The 24,724-nt window shown below is 42.6% G+C and overlaps 1 protein-coding gene across 4 annotated transcripts in view; it reads right to left on the bottom strand.

The window, feature by feature from the left end:
- Positions 1 to 24,496, bottom strand: part of F13A1 (coagulation factor XIII A chain) — a 59,883-nt gene extending 35,387 nt beyond the window's left edge. For 2 of the 4 annotated variants that reach the window (XM_071553299.1, XM_071553302.1), the window contains exons 1-4: positions 24,445 to 24,489; positions 23,359 to 23,501; positions 17,560 to 17,748; positions 6,188 to 6,439 (exon numbers count right to left, since the gene is read on the bottom strand). In XM_071553299.1, the coding sequence (XP_071409400.1) occupies positions 6,188 to 6,439; positions 17,560 to 17,748; positions 23,359 to 23,500 (583 nt within the window). In that variant the 5' untranslated portion in view covers position 23,501; positions 24,445 to 24,489. Of the gene's footprint in view, positions 1 to 6,187; positions 6,440 to 17,559; positions 17,749 to 23,358; positions 23,502 to 24,439 lie in introns of all 4 variants that reach the window. The other 2 variants (XM_071553303.1, XM_071553301.1) reach the window with 2 other exon arrangements.
- Positions 24,497 to 24,724: the final 228 nt, after the last annotated feature.

Genomic DNA, 24,724 nt, shown 5'->3' with positions numbered 1-24,724 from the left:
TTATCAAGAATTTTATGGTTACTGTATACAACTAATTTAAAAGTTGGAGCACCATGATGTAATTCTGCATCTGTACAAACAGATCAAAGAACAATTTCAAACCTATTAATGTTAATGGAAGGCAGGTCAAGTTGAGAGTTCTAAAGAAAAATCTGTAGTGCATTAAAAAAAGGAATAAAGTTTTATATTGTATTAGCAGAAGGGTTTGATTGCTTTGCCTGTACATTAGTTATTGACTGGAATATCCCTTCTCCACATAGCTTGACTCCCCAGCTAATATGAGGAGAAATTCAAGTGTCCAAGTGAAAACCTGAAGTAATGGGAAGACATCTTTATTAAAACATATATCAAAAGTCAAGAGCGTATGCATGGACCTTCAACCTGTAAACATGACTCAAATATATAAATAACTCATTATTAGCATTTATAAGGAACCCTGAATGATGTTCACAGATAAGTAAAAGACAGACCATGATTTCATGATGCTAGAGTACTAGAAGATTTCTTTCCTGAGCCAGTGCTTGTATTTTGAGACTAAGAGATACAGCTTAACATTTAATAGCATAGGAATTAATTAATTTGAGGAAATCAGTAATGTGGTACCAGATAACAAATTAAAGGGAAGCAATAACTTCTGACAGTTTGATACGAGCAAGTACAAAACTACCACTCACTACTGTCATAGTAGATTTCTTTAGCCTCCCATTACAAACTACTAGAGGATCATTTAACTTTTAAAAGCCTATTGATTAGTTGTGTTTTGTTGCAATGCAACTCAGATTTGCATGTCCTTGCAAACCTCATTCTCAAAAGCTTCTTCACTTGCCCATAGAACTGCAGTTTGGCTGAAAATAAGCTAAAATCTGAGCCCTCCGAAAAATCAGCAGCAAAACTCACATTGGCTTCAGCTATGTGAAGGGCTTTGCCAATTTGTGCAACTGACTCTGCTGGGAGTTTTGTTTTCTCTGAAGATATAGTTACATGTCTATACATACATGTGGGATTGTGCATAGACACATAACATAAAAATCTCCACACTGGTGGGCAAAGAATAATAGTGGAGCAGGTATTAAATACAGGAAGACTTTAGTGCATTGAGGAGATCATAGCTTGACATTATGCTTTTGGCAGTTGCTGTACAAGCTCTGATTGACTCCCAGGATGCAGAAACATGGCAGGTTTTATGGATCTTTACCTGTGGCAGGCAGGTCTGAGATCCACTATTATATTTGGAAGGGTGGTGGTATTCACCTGGTTTCAAAATGCTGGGCCATTAAGAAGTTTCTTTATAGACTTGTCACTACCCATGACCTAGTCAGCCTGCACTGAGGTGCAAAGTGGATGATCAAGGGCATATTATATTCAGAGTCTATGAGGTGTGAGAGGGTGTTAAAACTTGACAGTTGCAGTCATTTATGCAAGCAGGGCCTTTTTGGTGGTCCAACAAGTTCTGCATGACATCCCACTAAAAATATTGCAGATGTTACAGATCATCTAGGCTTTGTTTTATTAGGCTGGATCTGCCTGATTTGTTCATTGAATGATTATCTGCATTCTCTCATTTAGCTTTGGATTTTATTAAAACTCATCCATACAAATAGTACAGAGAATTCATTTAAAGAAGAACTCACACCTTCTTCAGTGCAGTTACACATTCAGTGGAGTGTGTGCATATGCCTTCTTGACAGCTGTTGTTTTCTTTAGGGGATTAAAAATATCAACATTGATCTCGTTGGTATTAATTGAGATGCTTATGTTATTTTGAGACTACATGATCTTTGCTAAATCAGATGAAAATTGATTAACTTCTCTGTCGATTATTTTAAATATTTGTGGTTTTGATAAGGTAAAAAGGTCTTCTGTGTTTTTCAGAGATGCCAGCTGCTTTGATTTTTGACAGCTTTCACTACCCTTGAGACTGTTTAGAAGAAAATATGAGGCATTTGTGACTACTTTGATGCTAAGCATGCTCTACATAGTACAAGTCCTAATTATTTTGTGCAAGTAGAGGCTCACATCTGACAAACGGAAGAATTCCAGAGAAATGTGCTGGCTTTGTTTGTTCTTCTTTAGCAGTTTAGGAGTTCTTTTACTCACTTCTTGTATCCTGGGAATTTACTAAGACACCAGCAATGCTACAAAGAAGCAAATTAACTTCCGTTCTTCTCTGTTTGAACTTGGATAAGGTGAAAATACACTTCATGTGAAGGCAGCACTGCAGGTGAGGAATCCCACTGAATATTGGCTCCTTGTGAAAGACATGAGGAGTACAGAGCAACCTTTTCAATTTGGAAAGGGGAATGAACATGAGAGGACTCTATTCGGTATGGGGGTGACCCCAATCCCAGCATGGCAACCCTCTGGAGCTGGAAAAGTCATTTCATCATGCAGACAGTGAGGGCTGAGCACAGCAGCACCATCAGACGGGTGGAGGTGGAAGCAGCAATCTTGCCATGAGCTCCCAACCTCCCTTCAACATGCTCCCATAGGAATCCAGGAATGCAAGGCTTGCCCTCATTGAAACCACAAAACTGCTGGGAAAAGGAGAGTGCAAAACACAGAGCTGCAAAAACTAAATACAGTTACCCACTAAAACTACTCTACCCAGGATCAAGACCAGTTTGCTGCCTTGAATAGTGCTTGTTCACATTAATGTAGCAGAATGATGAAGCTTGGGGAATTTTCCCCACATGGAATCTATGACACAGAGATAAAACTTAATATTCAGCCATAAACACAAGAAAATATTATTAGGCTAAATTTGAGTTACTGGTAACATGCGAGAAGAGTCCAAAGTCAGCTACATATTACTAATCCTCAAACTGGACAATTAAGAACAAGAACATTAAGATATTTAAGTACAAGAAATATGCAGCTGACTCAATAAAGTTGCATTATATTTAATTGCTTAAATACAATATAATTTGTATGAGGCTTGGGTGAGAGACCCATAGGGTCTGCGACTTACTCAGCTATGCTGTGCATCTTCACCCACAAGAGAGCCACAGGAGTCAGCACAAAGTCTTTTCCTGATAAGCACTGAATGCTCCCCATCAGAAAGTTGCTAGGACTCAGCATCTTCTTGGAAAGAGTTTGCTGTATCCAGATCAAAGGAGTTCTCCGCTTTCATGTAGTCTGATATTGCCAAGAGTTTAGTTAAACTCCAAAAAGTTATTCTTAACAACTTGCCATTTGTATCTTCTGTTCCAGAACTGAAGCCCAAAGCACATCTGTTTCATCCAACTATGTCAGCTGGCTGAAGAAAGGATGCTGCCTTTTCTTACAGACTTTTCCTTACTTATTAGGTAATGAAAATTTCATCTGAGTATCTGAAATTTTAACCCAGTAGTTTGCTGAATTCCCAGAGGTTTGGGGACAGTGTATATAATTTTGCGGGATCAGGCCCTGCATCTTTAAAGTATTTTTGGTGATCAGCCTTAAATGTAGCTAAAGGGATCAAAATATATAAAAGCATCTGATGAATTTGGAAGCAAAGTACTCTGTAGTTTGACTGATATTGAAACTTATTCTGAAACAGCAGGAAAAAAACCAACATCCCTGTCTGGGAAGATATGTCAAATCTGAACTACAGTGAGAAAAGGAGTAATAAGAAAGGGCACAAACGCCTCTGCCTTAAAGAAAAGCTCATACCAACATATTGATGTTTCTCCAAAATGATGAGTTGGAAAGCTGCACTAGGCACTAGAGCCCATACTCTGCTCCCTGCTATAATAATCTCCATTCATTTCTGGCATCAGTCTTCTCTCTTCTTAATGAGGCGTTTCACTCAGACTTTTCTGCTTAGCTATTAACCCAGCAAACAAGTCTAGAAGATTTTCAAACTATTGTTTTCTCTGCAATTTTACTGCCTGAATTTTTCTACCTTTTTTGTCATTCCACTGAAAAATCTTTTTCAGCCAGAAGATAAAGTGTGGAGAAACAGTCCTTGATTTTCTAACACAGGGAAGGGAAGGGAGGGAAAGGCAGATATAGGAGCCAATTAGCCCAAACTACTGAGGAGTAAAAGTATAAACAAAAATGAGAGTCAATCCAAAGCAAAACAAAACATGCAGGAAATGAAAACTACAATAGTCAGCAAGGGATAGCACCTGAAGCCATTGAGACACACCTGAAAATGTAAGCTGCAGATGAAAATGTGGTCCCAAGTTGCCCCACCTGGATCTTGGGTCATACAGCATGTCCTTGCTGCCCGGAGACTATTTTGCTTTCCTAAAGCAGAACTTTTCCACTGGCTTTGGCAATGCCTCCTACTGGAGGCAACTGCTGCATGTTTTGCTCACTTTGAGTTTGCTCCCATGTTGCGGTTTTAACCTTGCTGGCTTTTGGCCCCATTTAGCTCAGGTGTGAAGGAGGTAGGGCATAGGAGGGCAAAGCACCTGTGTGCCATGGACAGAAGTGGATCACTCGTCACACAGAGTTGGTGGGGAAGGAGGTGTGAAGTATGGATTTATTTTCCCCTTTTTTCCTTCTGACTAACACCTCAAATCAGACTGTGCAGTCTCAGGCACATAGCAGTGGAACAGCCAACCCCACACATCACATCTTTTCTCCATATTAGGGCTGCATGCAGCCCAAGCTGGTTGTCTGTTAATCATGAGGCAAACTGAGGCAATTTAAGAAGCTTTTTTTTGGGGGGTTTATCACTTTCCAAAGAGGTGCTGAACCACTGCAGAGTCACTGTACTGGCTAACAAACTGGCTGTTACATCTAGGACTAAACTCAGGTGATGCTCCACCTTGAGGTAGAGAATTGCACCTCCTGGCTGAAGCTGTGAGAAGCTTGAGCAGTTTTGTCTGCTCACAGGGGATCATAATTTGGCAGTGATTCCTCTTTCTGTGGCACACTCTTCCTCTTCTCTCAGAACAAACTGTTAGCATGGTGCTCTAAGGTACTTTGCCTCTAAGGCTGCTTTCAGAAGGATCTCATGGTGTCGTGGAGCACTGGGCCCTGCCCTTTCCTCCTCTTCCCATTTTACTAACTCCACCTTATTCAGTATTAACATATATCTTCTTAAATAATGCATAAGCTAATCATTGCTTATAGTCTCTTGGACTAGGGGTAAGTAATGAATCCAGCACAAATCATGTGATGTACTGACAGTAGTGCAGCTGAATAATGGGCTCTATTAATAATGCCAAACTTACTTGTCACTTGGTAGGATGGCCCATGTTTGGTGTGGGATTATTTTATGCAAATACTCTGGTAAAAAATTGAAAGATGAAGAAAGGGTGGTGGGAGAACATTAAAGTTAGCTGGTGACCTAAATATACTGCAACACATGACTTGGAGCCTTACAACTGTCAGAAGCTGAGATACAGTGCTACAGTCTGTCAGAAGGCTGAGTCAAACCTCCCTGGTCCTTCTTGCCCTCTCCTTAAAGCCACACTTGGAGTTCACTGGGTAAAATACAATCCTGTCAGCATAAGACCTGTTTTTTTTCCCATGATCCTGGGAAATTGAAAAAAAAATAAATTGCTCTTCAACACACTGTATTAAAATAAGGCTCATTTGCAAAATGTTCTGTTCCTCACAGAGGCCATGGTTGCTAATTAGTCACCAGTGAAGGGGAAGTTATAAGGGCAAATGTCATGTAGCAGCAGAAAGGTACTACCAGTAATGCCACAGCAAGCTGACTCCACTCAACCTGTGCAGGAGCAGCAGCTCTCATTGAAGTCCTGCAAGATTTTGTCTGTGAATGTTCAATCCTAAGTGTGGCAATCAACAGTGTAAGTCAACAGAGCATGAGGCTGCCACGTCTTGCCCCACACTAAATCCTGGGAAAACATGTTCCTATTTTGACTTGTCAGTTTAAGGCACACACAGGCAGGCTGGAATCTTGTGCTGTTACCTATTCAAGTCAGAGTAAAGCCTTGGAGTTTGTTTACTATGAGAAATGGAGCCCAAAGTAGGAAACACTGGCTTGGCCTTATAAAACTGCAGAGTTCAGATACAGCACAGGCACTGGTATCCACCACGGAGCCTTGCTCACATGGGGCTACTCCCCAGCCTGAAAGACTTACCTCTTGGTAGAGTTTATGCAAATTTTCCAGACCCAAAGTGGCATGACCCCAGCCTTCTTGGTACCAAGCTGCCCTTTCTGGACTCTGCCCTCCCAAAACCTATGAGCTCGGCAGTGGAAAGTGTGAACCTTTGATAAGGTACTCACGCTGGCACCAGGGATTGAACAGGATGTACGTGTCAGTTGCTGGGTTTCTGCGTGTCCGAAGGATGGCAAAGGGAGTCCAGACAGCAACATACAGGCGGAACTTCCCAATGATGCAGGTGGCAGAGGGCATGATGGACAGGCGAACGGAGTTGTTCTCCCTGTGGGTAATCTTGGCTCCCCACTCCCCGGGTTTCAGCACATTACCAATTAGGATTGGGATGTAGGTGCCTTTGTTTTGCTGTGGGTAGCGACCTGGAGAGAGAAGTGAAGAGGTTCACCTTGTTTTAACATCTTTGGGTTTTGTTGGTTTGGTTTTTTTTTTTTAATTTCCTAACAGTCCTCTGTCCCTTTGTCTTATTTTCAGTGGAGTTGGCAAGTATGTGTGATCAGAAATCACCCACCTCCCTCATTGCCTCACACAGCACTTGGTCACTTGGCAGGACAGCCACAGGCACACATACACAGGCAGCCTGTGCAGGCACACCCACCCATCTCAGCCCAGCAAGCTTCAATCTCACTGTTTCAAGCACTGCCAGGAGTGTAGCCCTGCCAGCATAAGCCAGTGCCATCCCAGTCTTTTCTTGCTCACTGTTCTTTAAACCAGTGCAGCAAGCAGCAGCAGCTTGGTGTCAGACATCCTGTTGGTAAGTTTAAGAGTTTGGGTAAGAGCTCCTTCCCCAGTTCAGGTGTTCCTACTACTCTCGTCACTAGCATCGAAGTGCCCTCTGGAGTGCAGACATCCACTGTGGGCCTCTTTAGCAGAGCAGAACCTTGTTCTTCTCACTACACTACTGCTCTGACAAGCAGAGACCAAGCAGTTTTTCATGAAGTCCACGCAGATGGAAGAAACACAAGTGAGTCCACTTGCAGGCACTCAGTTCCCCCTGAGCATCCACTCTTCATGGACATAGTAGAAACCAACTCTGGGCACGCAGAATATAAACACCCCATCCAGGCTGAATTGCCAAACTTCCTTCACATAAAATGGGTCCCAAAGTATGACAGACTTCCAAAGTACCATACATGATGATCTACCTCACAGTAAGACAACTCACAGCCCAGAGAATCCTATTTTACTCTGCCAGCTATAAAAAGCAGCTAGAGAGATAGGCTACATGTAAACATGTACACTGCCAGGATTTGAAGTTTTGTGAGGCTCCACCCTCTGAGACTGAGGTAGAGCCAAACTGTATCTGGAAGCCAACTAACAGCATAGACAGAAGAGACACTTGTGAGAAGGCTGAGCTCGTTATCTCATTCTCAAATCTATTCTTCATTTCATATTTTAGGCTGAAAGTCAAACTCTCTCATTCAAAAATAGGGTAATGAAAAGCAACGATGGCAGACAGAGGGACAGACTTCTATATTTTTCATTCTTACTATTTAAGAACTTCAAAATTAAACTCACAAGGACGTTGATTTTCTTGCTTGCTTATTTTTATACTGCCGATGTAGAGATAATCCCAGATCTGAACACTGCTACATTTTGGGAAAGGACAACTTCAGCTTTGAATCTGAAGCTTTCAAGCTGCCATGACATTTGTGTTTCTGAGAAATCTGGGGCTACTGTGCTTCATCCAAGAGATTATTCAGAGCACATGAATTTCTATTTTGCAGATATTGAGTGCACATAAATAGCCCTGCCTGTCAGGGATGCTGTAACACATGAAACTCATTCAGATCAGTGAGGCACTCAGTGAAAGGAAAAGACCTACAGAAGAAGAACTAGAATAAGAGAAAAATCAATAGAAAACACTAGAAAATAGAGCACTGGACACTTCAAATATAAGCCATCAAAGGAGAGCCAGTCTAGAGAGAAGATCCTACAGAGGTAACAGAGATGAGAGTCTTGAACCTGCTAACAATTGCAACCTGAGAGCTGAACACATTCTTGTTCTTTGTAGTGCAACTGTATGTGACCCAACTTGCCTCTCTAGCTGATATTTTGCTTCTAGTTTTGACAATCTTTTTCTAAGAAAAGCAGTCCATGCAAACAAAGCAGCAGAACCAACTAGTAGGGCTGATATCCTTGAAAACCTTAACAAGTGCTACTCTTAAAAATACTTCCCTTACCTCCTTCAGAAGGGTGGGAGGAAGAAGAGATGACTATTTTAACATTATCTTCACTGGAAGCTGCATGTCAATGTAGGAGCCTACTGGGGACAGAAGAAGCTGTGCTGTGGCAGTGGCTTTGTACCACCATGTCCATGTACACCACATGTACATGGGGAGCCTGCAGAATCGCTCCACAACAAATCTGTCTGTAGGAACCAGAGAGGATCTCAAAGAGGCCATGAAACCTTTTCAAGACATCTTTATGGAAGCACTGTCACTGGCACCTCATAAGCAGGTTCAGCAAAGTATTGAGCCCCTGGTATTATCATTTTTTCTGAAACCTCAACATGCACAATGCCATTTTCCCTTGCAAACAAAGGTACCTCTTGCAAGCACAGCCCCAAGACACACTCATATACCTGTTGCTTGACAAAGGAGCCCCTATAGTTGCTGTTGAGAAGTAAGTAAGGTCCTTTCAGTCCAGAGCCCCACACAGCAGCTCCAACACAGTAAGAGGTTACTGTACTCCCTACTTACCCATGAGGAAAAAAGTGGTGCTCTAGGGTATTGCCTGCATCCTTACAGACATAGCAGAGATGCCAGGGAAGGGATATCCTAGAAGTCAGGATATTTTGCAGATATTGTAAATAGTAAATCAAGAGAACATGGTTTCTGACAGATGATCAGTATTTGGTGCGTGCTAATGGTTGCACAAATCCTGAACTCACAAGGAAACCTGAAAAGACGGGCAGAGCCTTGAAGAACACAGTGAGCAATTTCCAATGTTTTCTTTGAAGAGAGAACAGATTCCCTAATCTTCTGAAACAAAAACCAGAATGCAAATGGAGGAATAAGGGTTGCAAATGGAAGAGTAAGGGAAATCTTACTTCTGACATGAGCTTGCAGAGCTGAATTGTAAACACACATCTAGAAATCTGACAGCATCAGCCACACTAGTCTCATATACACACATCTGCTGTCTTGACACTAGAGTGCTATAAAGCTAAGTAACTTTGGCATTACATGTTAAGGTTGCTGGCAAAAGAATCCTTATGTAGGTTCAGCACTATATTTATCAACTTTGTAGAAAAGTCCTCTCAGGGTGGCTTGGCCATTTGACTTTTATCTACATCTTGAGCACACATTTCTGGCTTCAGTGGAAAAGTAGAGCCAGCTTTGGCTCTTGGTTGGGGTATCTGTAACGTTGGCCCTTTCTCTGAAGGAATAACATGCAGTGGTGATTTCATTCTCCACTTTAGTCTCTATGGAAGAAGAGTCAATGTTATGTAAATTCTCTTTACCAAAAGCCTGTGAATGCCTGGCAGACTACTCTCTGCAGGATCTCTGGTGCTAACCCAACCCACAGAGAGGCAGAAGGGTTTTGGGTGCATGTCAGGACCAGGAGCCATGTAGACAAGATAAACTCTTTTTATGCTGACAGGAGGGTGCTGACATTCTGCCAGCAGCATCAGCTGGCTGAGGATCTCTCCAGCTCTGGTTTGCTCCAGGAGCTGGCAGCCTGAACCAAGTTCCACAGCCAGTTCTTTGTGGTTTCCTCACTCCCCAGTGCTCACGTTTGCTTTGGGTGTAGGAGGCCCTGGCCCTCACATGAGGACATCTCACAGCCAATTGCTCTGTGGCAGACAAAGGCGTTGTGTGACATCATGCTGTTGGGATGTCCCTGTCTGCTCACTCTAACAGCACATGGAAATGAGAAAATCTAGCCTGAGAGCTCAGAAAGTCTGGAGGTTGCTGCTGTGGGTGAATTTTTTATAGGCTCCTTTTGCAGCCTAAAAGATACCATGCTGATATGAGGACTGCTGACTGTCCTGTCTTCAAAGCAGGAGAGGACAGGAGAGAACTCACAGTGACCGTCTTTCCTGGGTCTACAACTCTCTGCATTTCAGTACCAGGTGCTGAGACATGGCACTGCCAGGAGATATTATTTTTACAGAAACCTCACTTGTACAGAAGGTTTAATGACACAAACAAATCTATTTCCCCTGATGCACAGTGCACAGGTCTGCAAGTCTCTGATACTTCTTTTTTACCCTTTCTTATCCTGCCTTGGTTTCTGTAGCTGTCCAAGATGGACTCCTAAATCTCCCTCTCACTTCAGTTGCAGCTCAGCTCAGCTCTACACCTTCTGGTGTTTCCAGGCACCCAGGAAAGGAGGAGCAAAATAGCTGTTGTCACTATTCAAGGAGTTAATAAAATAAATAAAAAACATGAGTAAAAGTCTACATGGAAAAAAGACCATGACTGAAGCCTCTGTGCATGTGGGCATGTATGTGTTGTCCCCTGCCACACACAGGCACTTTATAAGGGACAAAAAACAAAGTGCATTGTTTGTTAAGTTTGCCAAAGTCTATTTATGCAGCAGCAAAAATAATAAGCTGTCTAAAACACAGAACTGTGGTCACACACACGTGAATTCAAAGTGAGATATTTTCAACATATGCCTTAGCTGCTACCATGTCAGCTCTGGGCCCAGCAGGCATGGAGGCAAGCTGTGCTAAATTCTGGGTAAAACTGTCACACCAGAGAGGGATTTACATCAACACAGAGAGGGTGAGGTAAGTGCAGAGAGTTCAGCCATCCAAACACAAGCTCTCCTCCCTGATGGAAGAGGGATACTCAGAAAAGAGAGAGAAGTGAACAAAGCTATTTTTCCAGTAGTCTTTTTAGGAGAGCTTTTTAGAAGATTAGCTTTTCAAAGAGTCAAGGGATAAGACCTATATTGCACACAGTAATTAACAATTTTCCTGTAGGTGCATTTGTTTTGTTTAGATACAAAGGGTAAAGAAAGTATTTCAATGCCAGCCTTGGAAGTACAATAGTTATGACAGGTTGGTAAATAATTTTGAGCTGGGAGCCACAAGCAAAATAGCTGTGAAGCAGAGGTAAGACCTATTGTAGCAAACAGCCTGGAGATGGGTGCTAGTATATGGGAACCATGACAGGAAACAAAAAGTAAAACAAAGAACAAAAAAATATGGGAGATGCTCTAATAAAATTCCAAACAATCAAAAGAAATGAGAAGAATCACTGTTTTAACATCCCGTCTGTGTTCCTCTCACCCTCAAACTCCATTGCCTTCAGAAGTGCTGTGTAAAAACTTGGAAATGTAGGAAACTCAAATATCTTGAAGTAAGTTTTGCTCATCACTCCAGTTAGGGATCCTTAACAGCTGGCCATTCTGTCCCAGGAGTGGGTGTTTCTAGTACTTTACAACTGTAGAACAGACATTGGAGTCACACACCTTAGCTATTAAAACAATTAAAGAATACAGCCTGATTTTATGTGCCTCTTGATGCTACTGCAGTGATGCAAAAGGGGCATAATAAAGATTTCTTTGCATGAAATACTGCATTCATAGAGCACCTGGATGGAGAGTCCCTCCCCTCCTCTGAGGCCTGGCTAGGAATTCTGGAGTGGAGGAAAAATACCCAAATGCCTTTGTTCAGAAGCTGTTCAGGTTTTTATTTGCTAAGAGCTGGCTAACAGGTCTCCTATAGGCCTAGAGTCAGTCTCTAGGAAATGTGTTCCACTGCTAATAAATTCTTTTTTCACCCACAAAATGGGACTTCAAGTTTAGACCATCAGGTGTTCTCTATCTTTGTTCAGTTTTTGTAGTTCTTTGTGAAAAAGTGATCTGGTGATTAAATAAACTCTTAGTGTTGTTACATACCAACACGGTTTCACTCCAGCACCAGTTGCCAAGAAGGTTCCCAAAAAAATCATGATCCAAAATTTTTGAAAAAGTCACTTTTGCCCTGAGGGAGAACTCAGCTTGGCCTCCTATCCCAGGTGCTGGGGGACATCTCCAGCCTCTCCATTAAATACTATTTACCCTTCTCCAAACTTGCTAAGGAGGACAGATGACAGCAAGGGTGGCAATGGTTCCCATTTCCTGCCAAAATCATTAAACCCTCAATAACCCTGGAATAACCCTTGGCCCAACTCTGCTGTGAAAAGAGGAAAAGGCTGTGGACACCGTAGAACAGGATGAAGAGCTCCACTGATTCTGGTGTGTGTATCCTGAACTGGACCCCTGGTTATTTAGTTGAACTCAAGTATTTCTCTGACCATAAGTGGGAATTTGATGTCACCTAAATAAGCCATACAGGATCAACTCTAACATCTTTATGTTCTTAGCTGCCTTTATCTGTTTATAACTCTCCCTGTGGATCAGGCCAGGGAAGACTGTGGAAAGAGGAGCAGTAAGTCTCTGCTCTCATCTCAGGCCAAAAGCCAATGATTTATAGAACCTGAGAAAGCACATGGACAAGTGCATGGGTGTCCACTCATGCACACATGTGGAAAGGTGATAGTAGCCTGGAGGACTGGAATTTATGATCATTTCAGTAGTACATCAATGAATAAAATGCTCATAATTATATTTAAGGCTAGGCCAATATATATGGATTTATGAAGCCATTTAAAGAAAATCCAAATAGAAAACAATTTATGAGGATGTGGAGAAATACATCATTAGAGTCAGAATGTGCCACATAAACTCATCAGCCCCTCAAGGATTTACAGCCACGTACTGGAAACTACTACTAAAAGCAAGACTGAAAGCTGTATAAGCCCATCTAATCATACATCTGCTTTTCAGAGAAATCCCTGCCAGTGCAGCAGTGCTGGTGGAAACTGCAGCACTCATGCCAAACTGGCTGCCCAAGGTGTGGGAGCCATGCTCAGGCTAAGCCCTGCATCGGGGAAAGCTAAGAGGAACCCAAAAATATCTCCATCACCCCAAAGGCAGCAGTCAGGAGAGAACAAGATGGATGAAGGGGTCCATTGCCTCCCCTGGACTCACTGGAGCTCCAAGCAAACTGAATTTGCCCCATGGTGAGGAAGTAGAAGCAAGCACAGCAACTACACTTCTCTTGTGGCTCTTTCATCTCAACCCCAGACCAATAAAATGAGTGTCACCCAAGTGGTGATGCTTACCTTTCCTCTTGTAAAAGCCAGGAAGTGGGTGGCAAGGAAGGAAATATGTGGTGATGGAGCAGCTTTCAAACCATAGGTACTTCAGCAGGGCTGTGGTGCAGCACAAGAACTGGAGAAACATCCAATTACTCTTTATAAGTGGATATTTTTCCATGTGGATTTTTTGGGTTTTTTACTGTTTTCCCTACTTTGGCAGGCAAGTATGGTCCTAATTTCTTGAAGGATTATGTGCAGAACTGAATTATAATAATTCACATGTTAGCATTTCAGTCAATTTCACCAGTGATGACTCTACAGAAAACAGTCTGTTAAAGTAAGAATGATTTTAGTCATAAGGAACCATCACAAATGAATACATGTAAAAGTGACTTTCAAGAGATTGGAGAGAATTATTTCTATATTTAGATGCAAACATATATTTGTTTATGTATTTTAACCCATGAATTCTAAATTCTGTGTGAAGGGTGTTTCAATGGACTGTGGATTAAATAACACTGTTATTAAAGGTTACATTGTGAGTGTTTCAGACCTAGTTTCACATAATGCAAGAAACATTTGTCCAGGTACAATTAAGCAGTCTCTGCTTGCTTTACTTCCTTCATTAATCATCTTTTTAATGATGCAAAGGAAGCAAAAATAGAAGCAAATAAAAAAGGAAAAGGGAAAGTAAATTTTAGGGAAAAACGGAAATAGAACAGTTCTGCGCACACACCCAGAGGATCAATTCATTACCATTGTCAGATTTTTCAGGAGTAAAATTAGTATTTAATGGATAAAAATTCTATGATGGATTAACATCAATGTTGGGAAATTTCCCGAGGCTGGGAACTAATAATTTCTGAATAGCTTCATAGAACAGCGTTGTATGTAACAGCCCCCACTGCAGGTAAAGCACTGCAAAAGCAGACTTTGAGTTTTCCCAACTTCAGCTGAATTTCCTCGGAGCCAAGGCCAGCCACCCCTACAGAGTATCTTTGCACCTTACAAGAACAGGACTTTGAGCCACTCAAAACATTCTGCAGTTCTGGACAGCCTGGTCCACTTTGCCTGGGGGTAATATCCTCACTCTTGGAGATACTCAAAACTTGTCCCTAAGGCAAGGCCCAAAGATGCTGGAGCAAGCTGGACCTGCTTGGAGAAAGGGCTAGAGATGAGACCCCTGGAGGTCCCTCCGACCTAGGATATTCTGTTCTTCAGTTCTGCTGCACCATTTAAAATCTACTCCTCAGGCACACAGAGAGCTCCTTGGAAAGGTCATTTTACAACAGCCTGCCAATATTTCTATGTGTCCATCACTTTAATCTCTCAAACTCAGCACTTTCCTAAGAGGTATGCTCCCTTCAGCACGAAAAGCTTGTCTGAGTTCAATCTGCCTCTGCTCCTTGGCTGTTGTCTGAGCCGCTCCCCAGGGCCAGCTTCTCCCTGACAGTGCCAACGGGCAGGATTCACCACACCTGCCTTTAGTGTTCTTAAAGTCAGAGCCTAGTCCATGGGACAGAGACAACAGAGGCAGAAAAAAAAATCCAGAAGAGAGTTCATGCCATTTTAAGACAATAAGGTTAAACTTCACTTGGAGGTTCCTGCCTCCCTCCCCTGCTCACAGACAGCCATGAGTAGAGTTTTTGGACTGGGCTCTGGTGTTTCAAGCAGCTGGCAGTATGGGAGGTGAAGGCCCACTCTTCATGAAGACAAACAGAAAAATAAAGGATGAAAATGGCCACATCTCCCTGTGACAAAAGGTTTGAGAGCACAGTACTGAAACCTTCAGCACTCAGTGCTCTTTACTAAGCATGAGAAACCTCTTGTCTCTTCTTCTCAGCTTTAAACATTGGACTTACCATAAAAGGAGAAGTAGCAAGAGTCAAGCATATAATTTCTAAATTTTCCTTCCCCATCGTGGACTGGTTTTTATTTTGCTTTCTGTTGCTAGCCTCTGAGAACAAATATACTGCATTTTCACCGCTTGTTCACAACGAGAAACATTTGTGGAGTGCTGAGTGTTGACCAGTTCCTAAAAGAGGATTTTGCACATCTCCCAGCTGAATATCTGTCAGCTAAAATCCTTGTAGCAAGAGGGCAGTGCTGCTCACAGAAGCAGACACTTTAAAAGCAGGGCAGGGCAGGGCAGTAGTGTTGTACACTATTCTGTATATGTAGCACTTTACTGAAGCCAGTTGCCAGCGACCACACATGGACACTGGTCCCATTTCACAGAAAGGACAGTAACAGTAAAGAACAGTGAGGGGAATTCCACCACAGATCAGTGCTGACTCCAAAGGAATCACTCAGAGCTGAGTTTGTTGCAGAGTCTCCTCTGGCTCAGGCTACACTTAAACCCTTTCTGGCCATGTGTGAGGATGGGGAACTTATCCATGCTTAGAGATTTAAGGTACAATGGATGGAGGTATCAGGAAAGTACAACACAAAAATAAGTGAATGTGTTCTCTTAAGTGGACTGCAATATCAAAAGAAGTGTTAATTTTCTTCTTCCAATATAGAATATTTGATTAAAACAAATGCAAACTGCATGAAGTGCAATAAAAAACAAATGTTCCATTTTCCACTTCTTCTTGATACAGCTGTTTGTTTTAAACATATAAAGATTAAGGGAACAGTCTTGAATTTAATTAAATCCCAAAAGAACTAATGATATTTATGCATATTAAATTTTTAAAGGCGCTTGTGGCTGTTCAGCCAATCATTCACTGGACTGCCATAACATGCCTCCCAACCATAATTTAAATTAGAAAGAAGAGACCCATGAAAAAAAAATGTGCAGACAGTAACATTTTCACTGCACATATGTTTAAGAGATAAACGCCTATCTAGCTTTAAAAGGCAACAAATCTAATAAATGGCCACGTCATCAAAATTCAAAGATGGAAAAGAATCAACGTTACAAATTTCAGAGCTGCTTCTCATAGGAAAGTAAATTAAAACAACAATTATAACCTACTTTAAAGAGTTTATAAGGAGAACATTGATGTCTTAACACAGAAATTCCCAGATCACTCTAGATGAAGCTGGGTATTTCCCAGAATTATGTTGTAGGGACCATCATTTGATGGGGCTATCTTTGGAGCATAGCAGGGAACCTCAGTCTGTTACTTGTTTTTCCCCTTCCCTAGTGAGGTTGTGCCCTTCTCTAGTTTGGTACCTTCAATGAGTCAACAGGTACATTAGGATCTGGGTTTCTGATAAGGACCTCTCAGTGAGAGGAAAAAACCTTTCTTTCTCTTTCTGTAACAAATCAAGGAAGTTTCTGATATCATCCTGAGTAAGTCTCTTGGCACTGGTGAGGCTGCACCTCAAATCCTATGTTCAGTTTTGGGGTCCTCACTACAACAAAGACATTGAGATGCTGGAGTGTGTCCAGAGAAGAGCAACAAAGCTGGTGAAGGGGCTGAAGCACAAATCTGATGAGGGGTGGCTGAGGGAGCTGGGCGTGTTTAGCCTGGAGAAAAGGAAGCTCAGGGGTGACCTTACTGCTCTCTACAACTACATGAAAGTAGGCTGTAACCAGGTGTTGGTCAGTCTCTTGTCCTGGGTAACAAGCAATAAGACAAGAGGAAATGGTCTAAGTTGTACCAGGGAAGGTTCAGATTGGATATCAGGGAAAGTATTTTCACTGAAAGGGATGTCAGGCATTGAAACAGGCTGCCCAAGGAAGTGGTGGAATCGCCACCCCTAGAAGCATTTAAAACACATGTGAATGTGGAATTTGGTGACATAGTTTAGGGGTGAACTTGGCAGTGCTGGGTTAACAGTCAGACTGATTGATCTTAGAAGTCTTTTACAACCTGAATGATTCAATGATTCTATGATTCTGATTCTGGTCCAAAGCTGCAGTCTCTAACCTTCTCTAGTTACCAAGTTGGTTGTAAATGCAGGCTACAAAGTTGCAAGATTCTTCTACCCTGTATCATTTCCCCTCTTTGTATAATCAATATTTTGCTACCCCAGTTCATAGTCACCTCTCCTACCTCAAACACCAGACTCCTCGTCCCTGCATCTCCTAAACACGAATAAAGATGTTTCCTGTTCCACTTACCTTTCAGCATTGCCTCACAGCATCACCCAGATATAACTTTGAAAACTCAATAAAATACAACTTCTTACAAAAGAGAAACCCCCAAATACTGCTCCTTCTTCTCTTACATGAAAATCTGCTGACTTTCTCAAAAAATATTCAGACCCTGTTTAGAAAAACACTTTCTTGTCTATGGTTAAGCCTGTTTTTATGGTTTATCAATCATAACAGGAAAAGACCCAGCCACTAAATACTGCTGTGTTCCTGTTTATTACAGACTCTTCAACCATCCTTTGCTGATAAGACCCAGCCTTTGCCAGGCACTTACCCATCAAATACTCCAGCCAGAATTGGTCTGTCTCTGGCCTGTAAGGACGGTTGAAGTCAATCTGGATTTGGAAAGGCTGTCCCCGACGCACTATCAGCTTGGAGTTGTAGTACTTGTCAGTGTGGTGCTGCTGCTTGTTGATCTCATGGGGGTCCTTGAACATATAAATATCCACAACACGCAGGTAATCTGCGGAGACACATAAATGAACAGAGGGGGAAGGAGTCAGGATCTTGGAATGTCAATATCGATATCAACATCATTGGAGGCCATGTCCTCCTATGGGGAAGGAACACCATGCAACAAGAGCATGCTGGATTTCATGGGGCTTACATATTCCTGGCTGAGCAGAGACATATGGACTGACACTGTCCATCTGCCATTTTCACAGAGGTTAGAAGTCTAGTGCATGGTGAAAGCAATTGCCATAGGAGCTGGTTGATAGCTGTGGAAAGCTGAGTGTCCTCAAGGAGAGTTTGGGTCCATCTCTCCTTTGGCATCACCTTTGCACAAGTCTGGGCCTTGCTGTCACAAGTTTACTAGTACAATCAGTGGGTCTTTGACAGTTGTAGCTTCATGTTTCTGTTCTCACTGCCCTCCATTTTTAAATTTGCAAATTCACAGGGGTTTTGTGACACTTAAATACATTAATGTTTGCAAAATGCTACTAGTATTGAGTGCTGAGGAGCCTGAGCGGCAGCTAATGAGCTTGCATTCAGCTGAGAGCTTGGATTGCCTGTATTAAATAAGGTTTGGGTGTACTGTATGTGTCTAGACTCAGCTTCTCAGTACACCTCCACTGCTATTAGTGTCTTCTTATGAAAACTAAATATACCATTACAGTATGTAATTACAGCATAGAGTTACAGGCAAGCAGCAGTAGGTATCTGTAACAAGTACAGGCAAAGCTTTGCCTCCTTCAAATTAGGGCTATCTAAAGGGTTATAGCCTAACACTGCTAGAAGTAGTTTACTCAGCTAATGGCCAGTGTGGAGTGGCTCTAGGGTAGCCAAGAGGTAGTTGCAGTAGCCATAAGCTAGGTGACTGTATCATACCATGAATATTCACAATGGGAGTCTTCTTACATAACAATAAACCACATGAAAATGAACTGGACATCGTTCTGTTGCCTACATGCTTGGACACATAATCATGAAACCTCTGCCAGGAGGAGGACCGTTACTACTCACCACCAGGAGTGAGACAGAAGAGTAAAGCTAGATTTGCAGCTCTCTGTTTGTCTTTCCAGGTGCTGACAGTTAGAAACTAGCTAATTTCTGCATTTTATACTGACAACAACAGAGCCAAACTCATGCCTGGCAAAAAGAGGTGCACATTTGCAGCAGCTGGTGGAGCTGTGTATACTTGTGATGGTGGATAATTTGGCCTGCTACTAAGTACACTGTGAACAGGAATGATGTGCTCAGTGAATGAGCTGGATGTTTAAGTCACTGAGGGCTGAATGTGGTCCCTTTCACAGAAGCTCAGACAGCAGCTTTGCATGTTGGTTTTCTTTGAAGACAGGGAAACACTGCAGAGTGGCAGTTCTGGACAAACAGCAGAGCCCTGCAGGCAGGACCTTCCCTGGAGACCAGCATTGTCCTTTTGCTACCCCAGCCAAGCCACCCAACCTGGGCTCTTGGCAGCAGCTAATGAGAGACAGGTAATAGGATAATAGGGTAATAGGAATAGGTCCCACTCCCCCTGGCAATTCCCTAGCCCTGTCCTTCAGGAAACAAAAGGAAAGGAACATGTCTGAGGACACAACAAGATAAGATACCTTTCATGGAAAAGTCCTGGATAACTGAACCCAAAACCATCTGATTTTTGCTAACCCTGTTCTGCATAAAGGCCATAACACCCTCTTCAATACTTAGTCAGGCTTAAAGTCCCATGCAAATACTATTATTATTCTCTGCTCAACTCATCAAGCTTCTGGAGTAACTGTAAAACCCCACTGGCTTTAGCACTGGCTGAAGTTACAGAGATGCCCTTGTGTAATATTAAATGCATTTTGCTCAGAAATCATTCTCATTGCCCCCCGTGATGTAGGGTATGTCTTTGCCTCCCTCCCTGCAAAGCTTCCCAATGCTCACTCACAAAAATGCTGACAAAGCTCACAATTAAATTACATGAGACAGGAATTTTCCAGGCAGGGATAAAGCAGGGACAGGGGGGCGTTTCTCCCCTTACATCTCCCAGTCCCTCCCAGGCTGAAAGCACTGCATGCAAAAGCTGTGTGTCCTGGGATTCTCTGAGGGGTGAAGCTATCAATAAAAATTTGGCTCAGTTTCTCCCTCCTTTCAAGGAAGCATAAAAATGGAGTTGAGGATTTGCTGTGTTTTCATTTCATGTTCTGAAACAAAGGGCAATAGTGACCCTGCTCTTCCCTCTCATGTTAACCCCTTCAAGGAACTACCCTTGCAAGAAACCCTGGGCTGTCATTTCATCATTTGCTTCATTTTATCTCTGGGCTTTACATGGCTCCTGTCAGAACACAGCCATACACATCTGCAGAAAACACATTTCATTTTCAATCTCCATGTTAAAATACATGTTGAGCTTGTCAGATGAAGATAACCTGTGACTGAGTCTGTGCTAATTACAGTAAAGGCAATTACAGAGGACAAAACACGGGCAGGATAACGGGATGTGGAAGCACCATCCCCAGGATGTGATCCAAAGGAAGGCTCCAGTCGATGCTCATCTGTTTGTGAGGGACAGGTGGCTATCGAGGTCTCCTTTGAAGTCAGGTCCATTTGAGGGTTTGCCTGTAGCCTCATCTACTGTTTAGTGCAAGCAGATTTGCTGCACGAGAGGCAGCAGTGTGATGCTTTCTTAAAGCTTTCCTAATGTTAAGCTTGCCTGGAAATAAATGAGCACAAGCTTAAGCTGCTTTTCAAATAACGAGAATAGCCCTCAAACATCAGGTTTCCTTGAAAGACCAAAGAGGAAGGGCTCTGAATTACAAAAAAAAATAGCATGAATTTCCAAAGGAGGTGCCCATCATGCTGCTAACAGGAGAAGCACGACTGCCTGGCAAGTCAGTGGACTTTGCAAAGGAGGGTGAGTGGGGAGCCTGCAGACCACGGAGCCGCAGAATTTTGTCCTCCCACCGAGCCGCACTTCCAACACATTGCGGTGAAATGAGCTGGCTAGAACGAGCCAGGGGGAGGACACGGCACAGGCATGTTCACGGAGACTCAGGCTTCTCGCTGAAGAAGCACTTGGGGGCTTGCACGTCCTCCTCCCCGAGCATCTCCTCCCGCAGGCAAGCAGGCTCCGGCAGCAGGCAGGGCGCTGGCCGCGCTGGGCGGGCAGCCGGCCCCGGCAGCTCCCGTGCTCTCTCCGGCTGTGATTCAGCCCAGCAGAAGGGGGTGTCAGCAGAGAGCTAGGCAAGCACAGGGTTCTACCTCATCCTAGAGTAGTAGCTAAAATAGGTCAAATGAATCACACCCTAAAAATGCCTGTTTCTCTCTGTTGGCTGTCAAGGGAAACGAGGGTGACTAGCTTAGCTGTAGACTCCTACACTGCACAGATCAAGGGCAGAATTCAGTTAAATATAGGCATCCAAGTGATGTGAGTCTGGTATGTAGGCTCTTATTATGGCCAGTTTGTGGCTGGTTGCTGCAGCCAGTGTAGCTGGGAAGGATATGGATCATCCTGGAACTGACATTTACTGTCTCTCCAGACCGCCTGTGCCCTCACCTTCACTGGCTGGATGGCTCTGTTGACTACAATCTGTCACAGGTGAAGATGCAGGCATTTAAATGTTTATTGCAGGTGTTCAAAGGCTAGAAAACACCTCACCTGTAACAGCAGAGATAAAAGCATTTTCATTACATTATCACATTGAAATCTGGGTACTACAGAGAAATTTGGACAACCCAGAAGTGTAGAGGTGTGCAGGAGAACGGGAAGGAGGTGTCACAAGCAGTCCTCTCCAAGGATGTACTTACAGCTCTAGATCCCTGTCACACTCTACCACTCCTGCTCAGCCAGCACTCACTTTATCCCCCAAGCACAACACTGACAGTGCTCTGGGGCAAGATCCTGAATGTAAGGCTGAGTTCCATTGGGCTATAAACCTTTAATGTGGTCTGACAGGTGACTTAAGCATCCTACCCCAAACAGTACACCCAGGGACCACACATATCAGTTGGTATCACAGGTTTAGGTCACAGCTGATGTGCATCAAACCCAGAATGCTGCTGCAGTCCCTTCTCTTCAGATCACCCCTTGCATGTTGCTGCTACAGGAGAGAACTGTACAGCAGAGCTGATCCAGCTGTACATCAAGAGTTCTGCTGTTATACACAGATTTATTTTTCAGCCATACTAGTCTCATAGTCAGGTTTACCCAATGGCCACAAAAACTCTTCCTTTGGACAAGGGATGTTTTTCTCAACAGCAGCATCACCTTAAGCACATGTCGGGTTCCTGTCTCAACTCACTTGACACAACATTCCTAAGTTTCCATTTCATTTCTGAAAAGTGAGAGGCTGCTGCCCACCATCACAACACTTCATTCAAAGACTAATGTGAAACACATCAAAAAGCAATAGGATTCTTTCTCCTGGTACTGGTGGGCTTTAGCTACAGGCTGCATTACTTCTAAGGTATCCCACACTTACACTTCTCCAGCTTCTGTGAGCATGTTGGGTTTGAAACGATGTCTAGCCAGGACCTGTACTGCATTACATTGTATAATTCAAACACACATACTTGCCCCAGAGCTACAGGGTTGTTTGAATAGGTTCAAGCAAAATTTCTGCAGTCTTAACATGGCCGTTGGTTTGCTAAGGCATTTTTTAAAAAATAAATGCTTTTTAAAGAAATGTGTGTGTATTAAAAGGGAGGGGGGAAGGGGAAGAGGAATATGTGGTTAAGGCACATGATTAGGATTACAGAAATAATACTTTCCAACTTGTCACTTAAAATCTCTTTGCCTGTTTCCCAATGTGTAAAATGCAGTAATTAATGCCTGTTCACATTTATTAAGCACTCTTTCAACCCTGGATCAAAAGTTCCCTGTGAGCATTAAGTATTATTACATCTGGCTACCCTGAGCTACCACATTCAGCAAGTTCTTCACTTCAAACAGGCAAAAATTTAACACTATTTCATTAGTGATTCATTCAGGAATTAATTCTGGTTTCTTTTAAGTTTAATCTTACATATTTTTTATGTCTGCTTTACTCTAAAGAGCTGACACTGAGAATGTACATTGATTTGTCCATATGATATTGTTTTATGTCTCCAGCTAAACAATTAAAACACTTTTCCCAGGAGAAAATATAAAAATATGGGTATTCCTTTTAGTTTCATGTTTGTTTTTATGAGTGATCTGAGCATCTAGCAAAAGTTTTCCTTGGCAGACAACATTTTACAGCAGTTTCACAGCCAGTTTAAGACCATATGAATGAGAAGGACCATTAAGAGGAAATAATCCTTCTGCCTCTTCACCCTAATGTAGCCTGAAACCAGCAGGTCCTAAAGTGATTCTGTGATTGTGGTGAAACTGGGAAAACCCATCCCTGACTATTTTTAAGCAATGCCAAAGTTCAAGCAGAAAACTTCTCACTCAGCTTCTCTTCTCTTCACTTTCCATACCCATAACCTGTGGTAACATTCCTATGCACGTGGGTGTTTTTAGTAATTTTTTTCATGAGCAGCAAGATAAGCTATCTAAGATGGAAACATGTAAGGAAAAGAGTGGTTTGGATTTAGTTCACAGACCTGGGCTGAAGTGAGTATGGAAGATTTAAAAATAGACTTATGGCTTAATTGTACACTGTACCTTTAGGATTAAATCCTCTGGGTATCAACCCAAAAGGATCCACCTCGGGGACCTCATTTTCTTCATCATTGGAGTTGTTTGGTGGGAGGGCTCTTCTCCCATTCAGAGGAGGTTTTTCGTTGGTGCTTGTTGTTTCAGACATCCTGTATTAAAAATGTTGTAATACCATGAAAGAAGGAAAGAGTGCAAGAAAACAATAAACACAAGCCAGCATGGCACATGTAATATGGGAGAAACCAAAAGCAGCGTGGGGTGCCAGTGAGCTACATGTTTTCAGACTCACATAAATAAAACCTAAAAGGGAAAAAATCATCATTCTAATGATGGAGTACAGCTCTCTAAGAATTGGAAGGCATTTTGTGATTGTCAAAACACATGAATAAGAGAAGAAGGGGGGGTGGGAGAAGAAGAGGGAAGTCTAACACAGAATTTGCCTAGGAGAAACAGGGCACTAAAAACATTAGGAAGTTTCAGGTAAAAGAAAGGGAAAATCATTCATTCTCCCACCCTCCATAACAACATTATTGAATCCAAAATAGCAAATTATATTTCCAGAAAGTGCATCGCATGCTACCTCTCCCTAATAAAAATGACATTATAAGTTATACTGCAATCAAGCCAAATACTACAGCCTGCAACAGTCTGTGGATGATTAGTGAAGAACTGTATTTTCGTCCCTATGCACACAAACACCCAGTATCTAAAGGGCTAACTTCTGCACCCAGACAATTCACTTTTGAGAAAAAGAGAGGGGGGTGGTGGGAAGAGAAGGAGGGTAAAGAGAAAAAAAAGGAAAAGAAAAAAAGCACTTATCCACTTGTTTCTCTCCCACTAACGTCCTTAAGGGAAATCTTATATGTAGGCTGATGAGAGACTTTCTTTGAGCTACTCAAAACTGCTTTCACATCTCTTTCAGTGTAAGCATGTAGCAATGAAAAAGCCATGCCTCCCTTCTAAGAAAATATTAATGACTGAGAAGACAACTTCTTCCCAAAGCCCCTGAAAACAGCAATTTAAAACATAGCAATTATTTAATAGCAGTAAGTTCCTAAAGGAAGGGGTTTTTAGTTAGCAAGGATACCTTACTTTCAGATAGCCTTTTTTTTTCCTTCTGCCTTGCAGAATTTCTGCAGTGCAATAGAAGCAGGGAAAAGTTTGGGGGCTTTTAAGTAACCTCTGTATATCCTCCTCCTTCCTGTTGCAATAGGACAGTGCTGGAAGGGTTGCTAAGCCCTCCCCACGCCACCTCTGTCTATCTGCCACCACTGCTGGCACGTCTTTTCTTCCTCTCTCCCTCTCCTTGTCTTACCCCCATTCTGCTCACTAGGGGCATTTCAGTGTGCTTGGGCTAAGGAAACAGCTTGGA

The sequence above is a fragment of the Pithys albifrons genome, chromosome 4, assembly GCF_047495875.1.
Source record: "Pithys albifrons albifrons isolate INPA30051 chromosome 4, PitAlb_v1, whole genome shotgun sequence".
In the NCBI taxonomy this organism is placed as follows: domain Eukaryota; kingdom Metazoa; phylum Chordata; class Aves; order Passeriformes; family Thamnophilidae; genus Pithys; species Pithys albifrons.
This window is presented reverse-complemented; position numbering and strand designations above follow the sequence as displayed.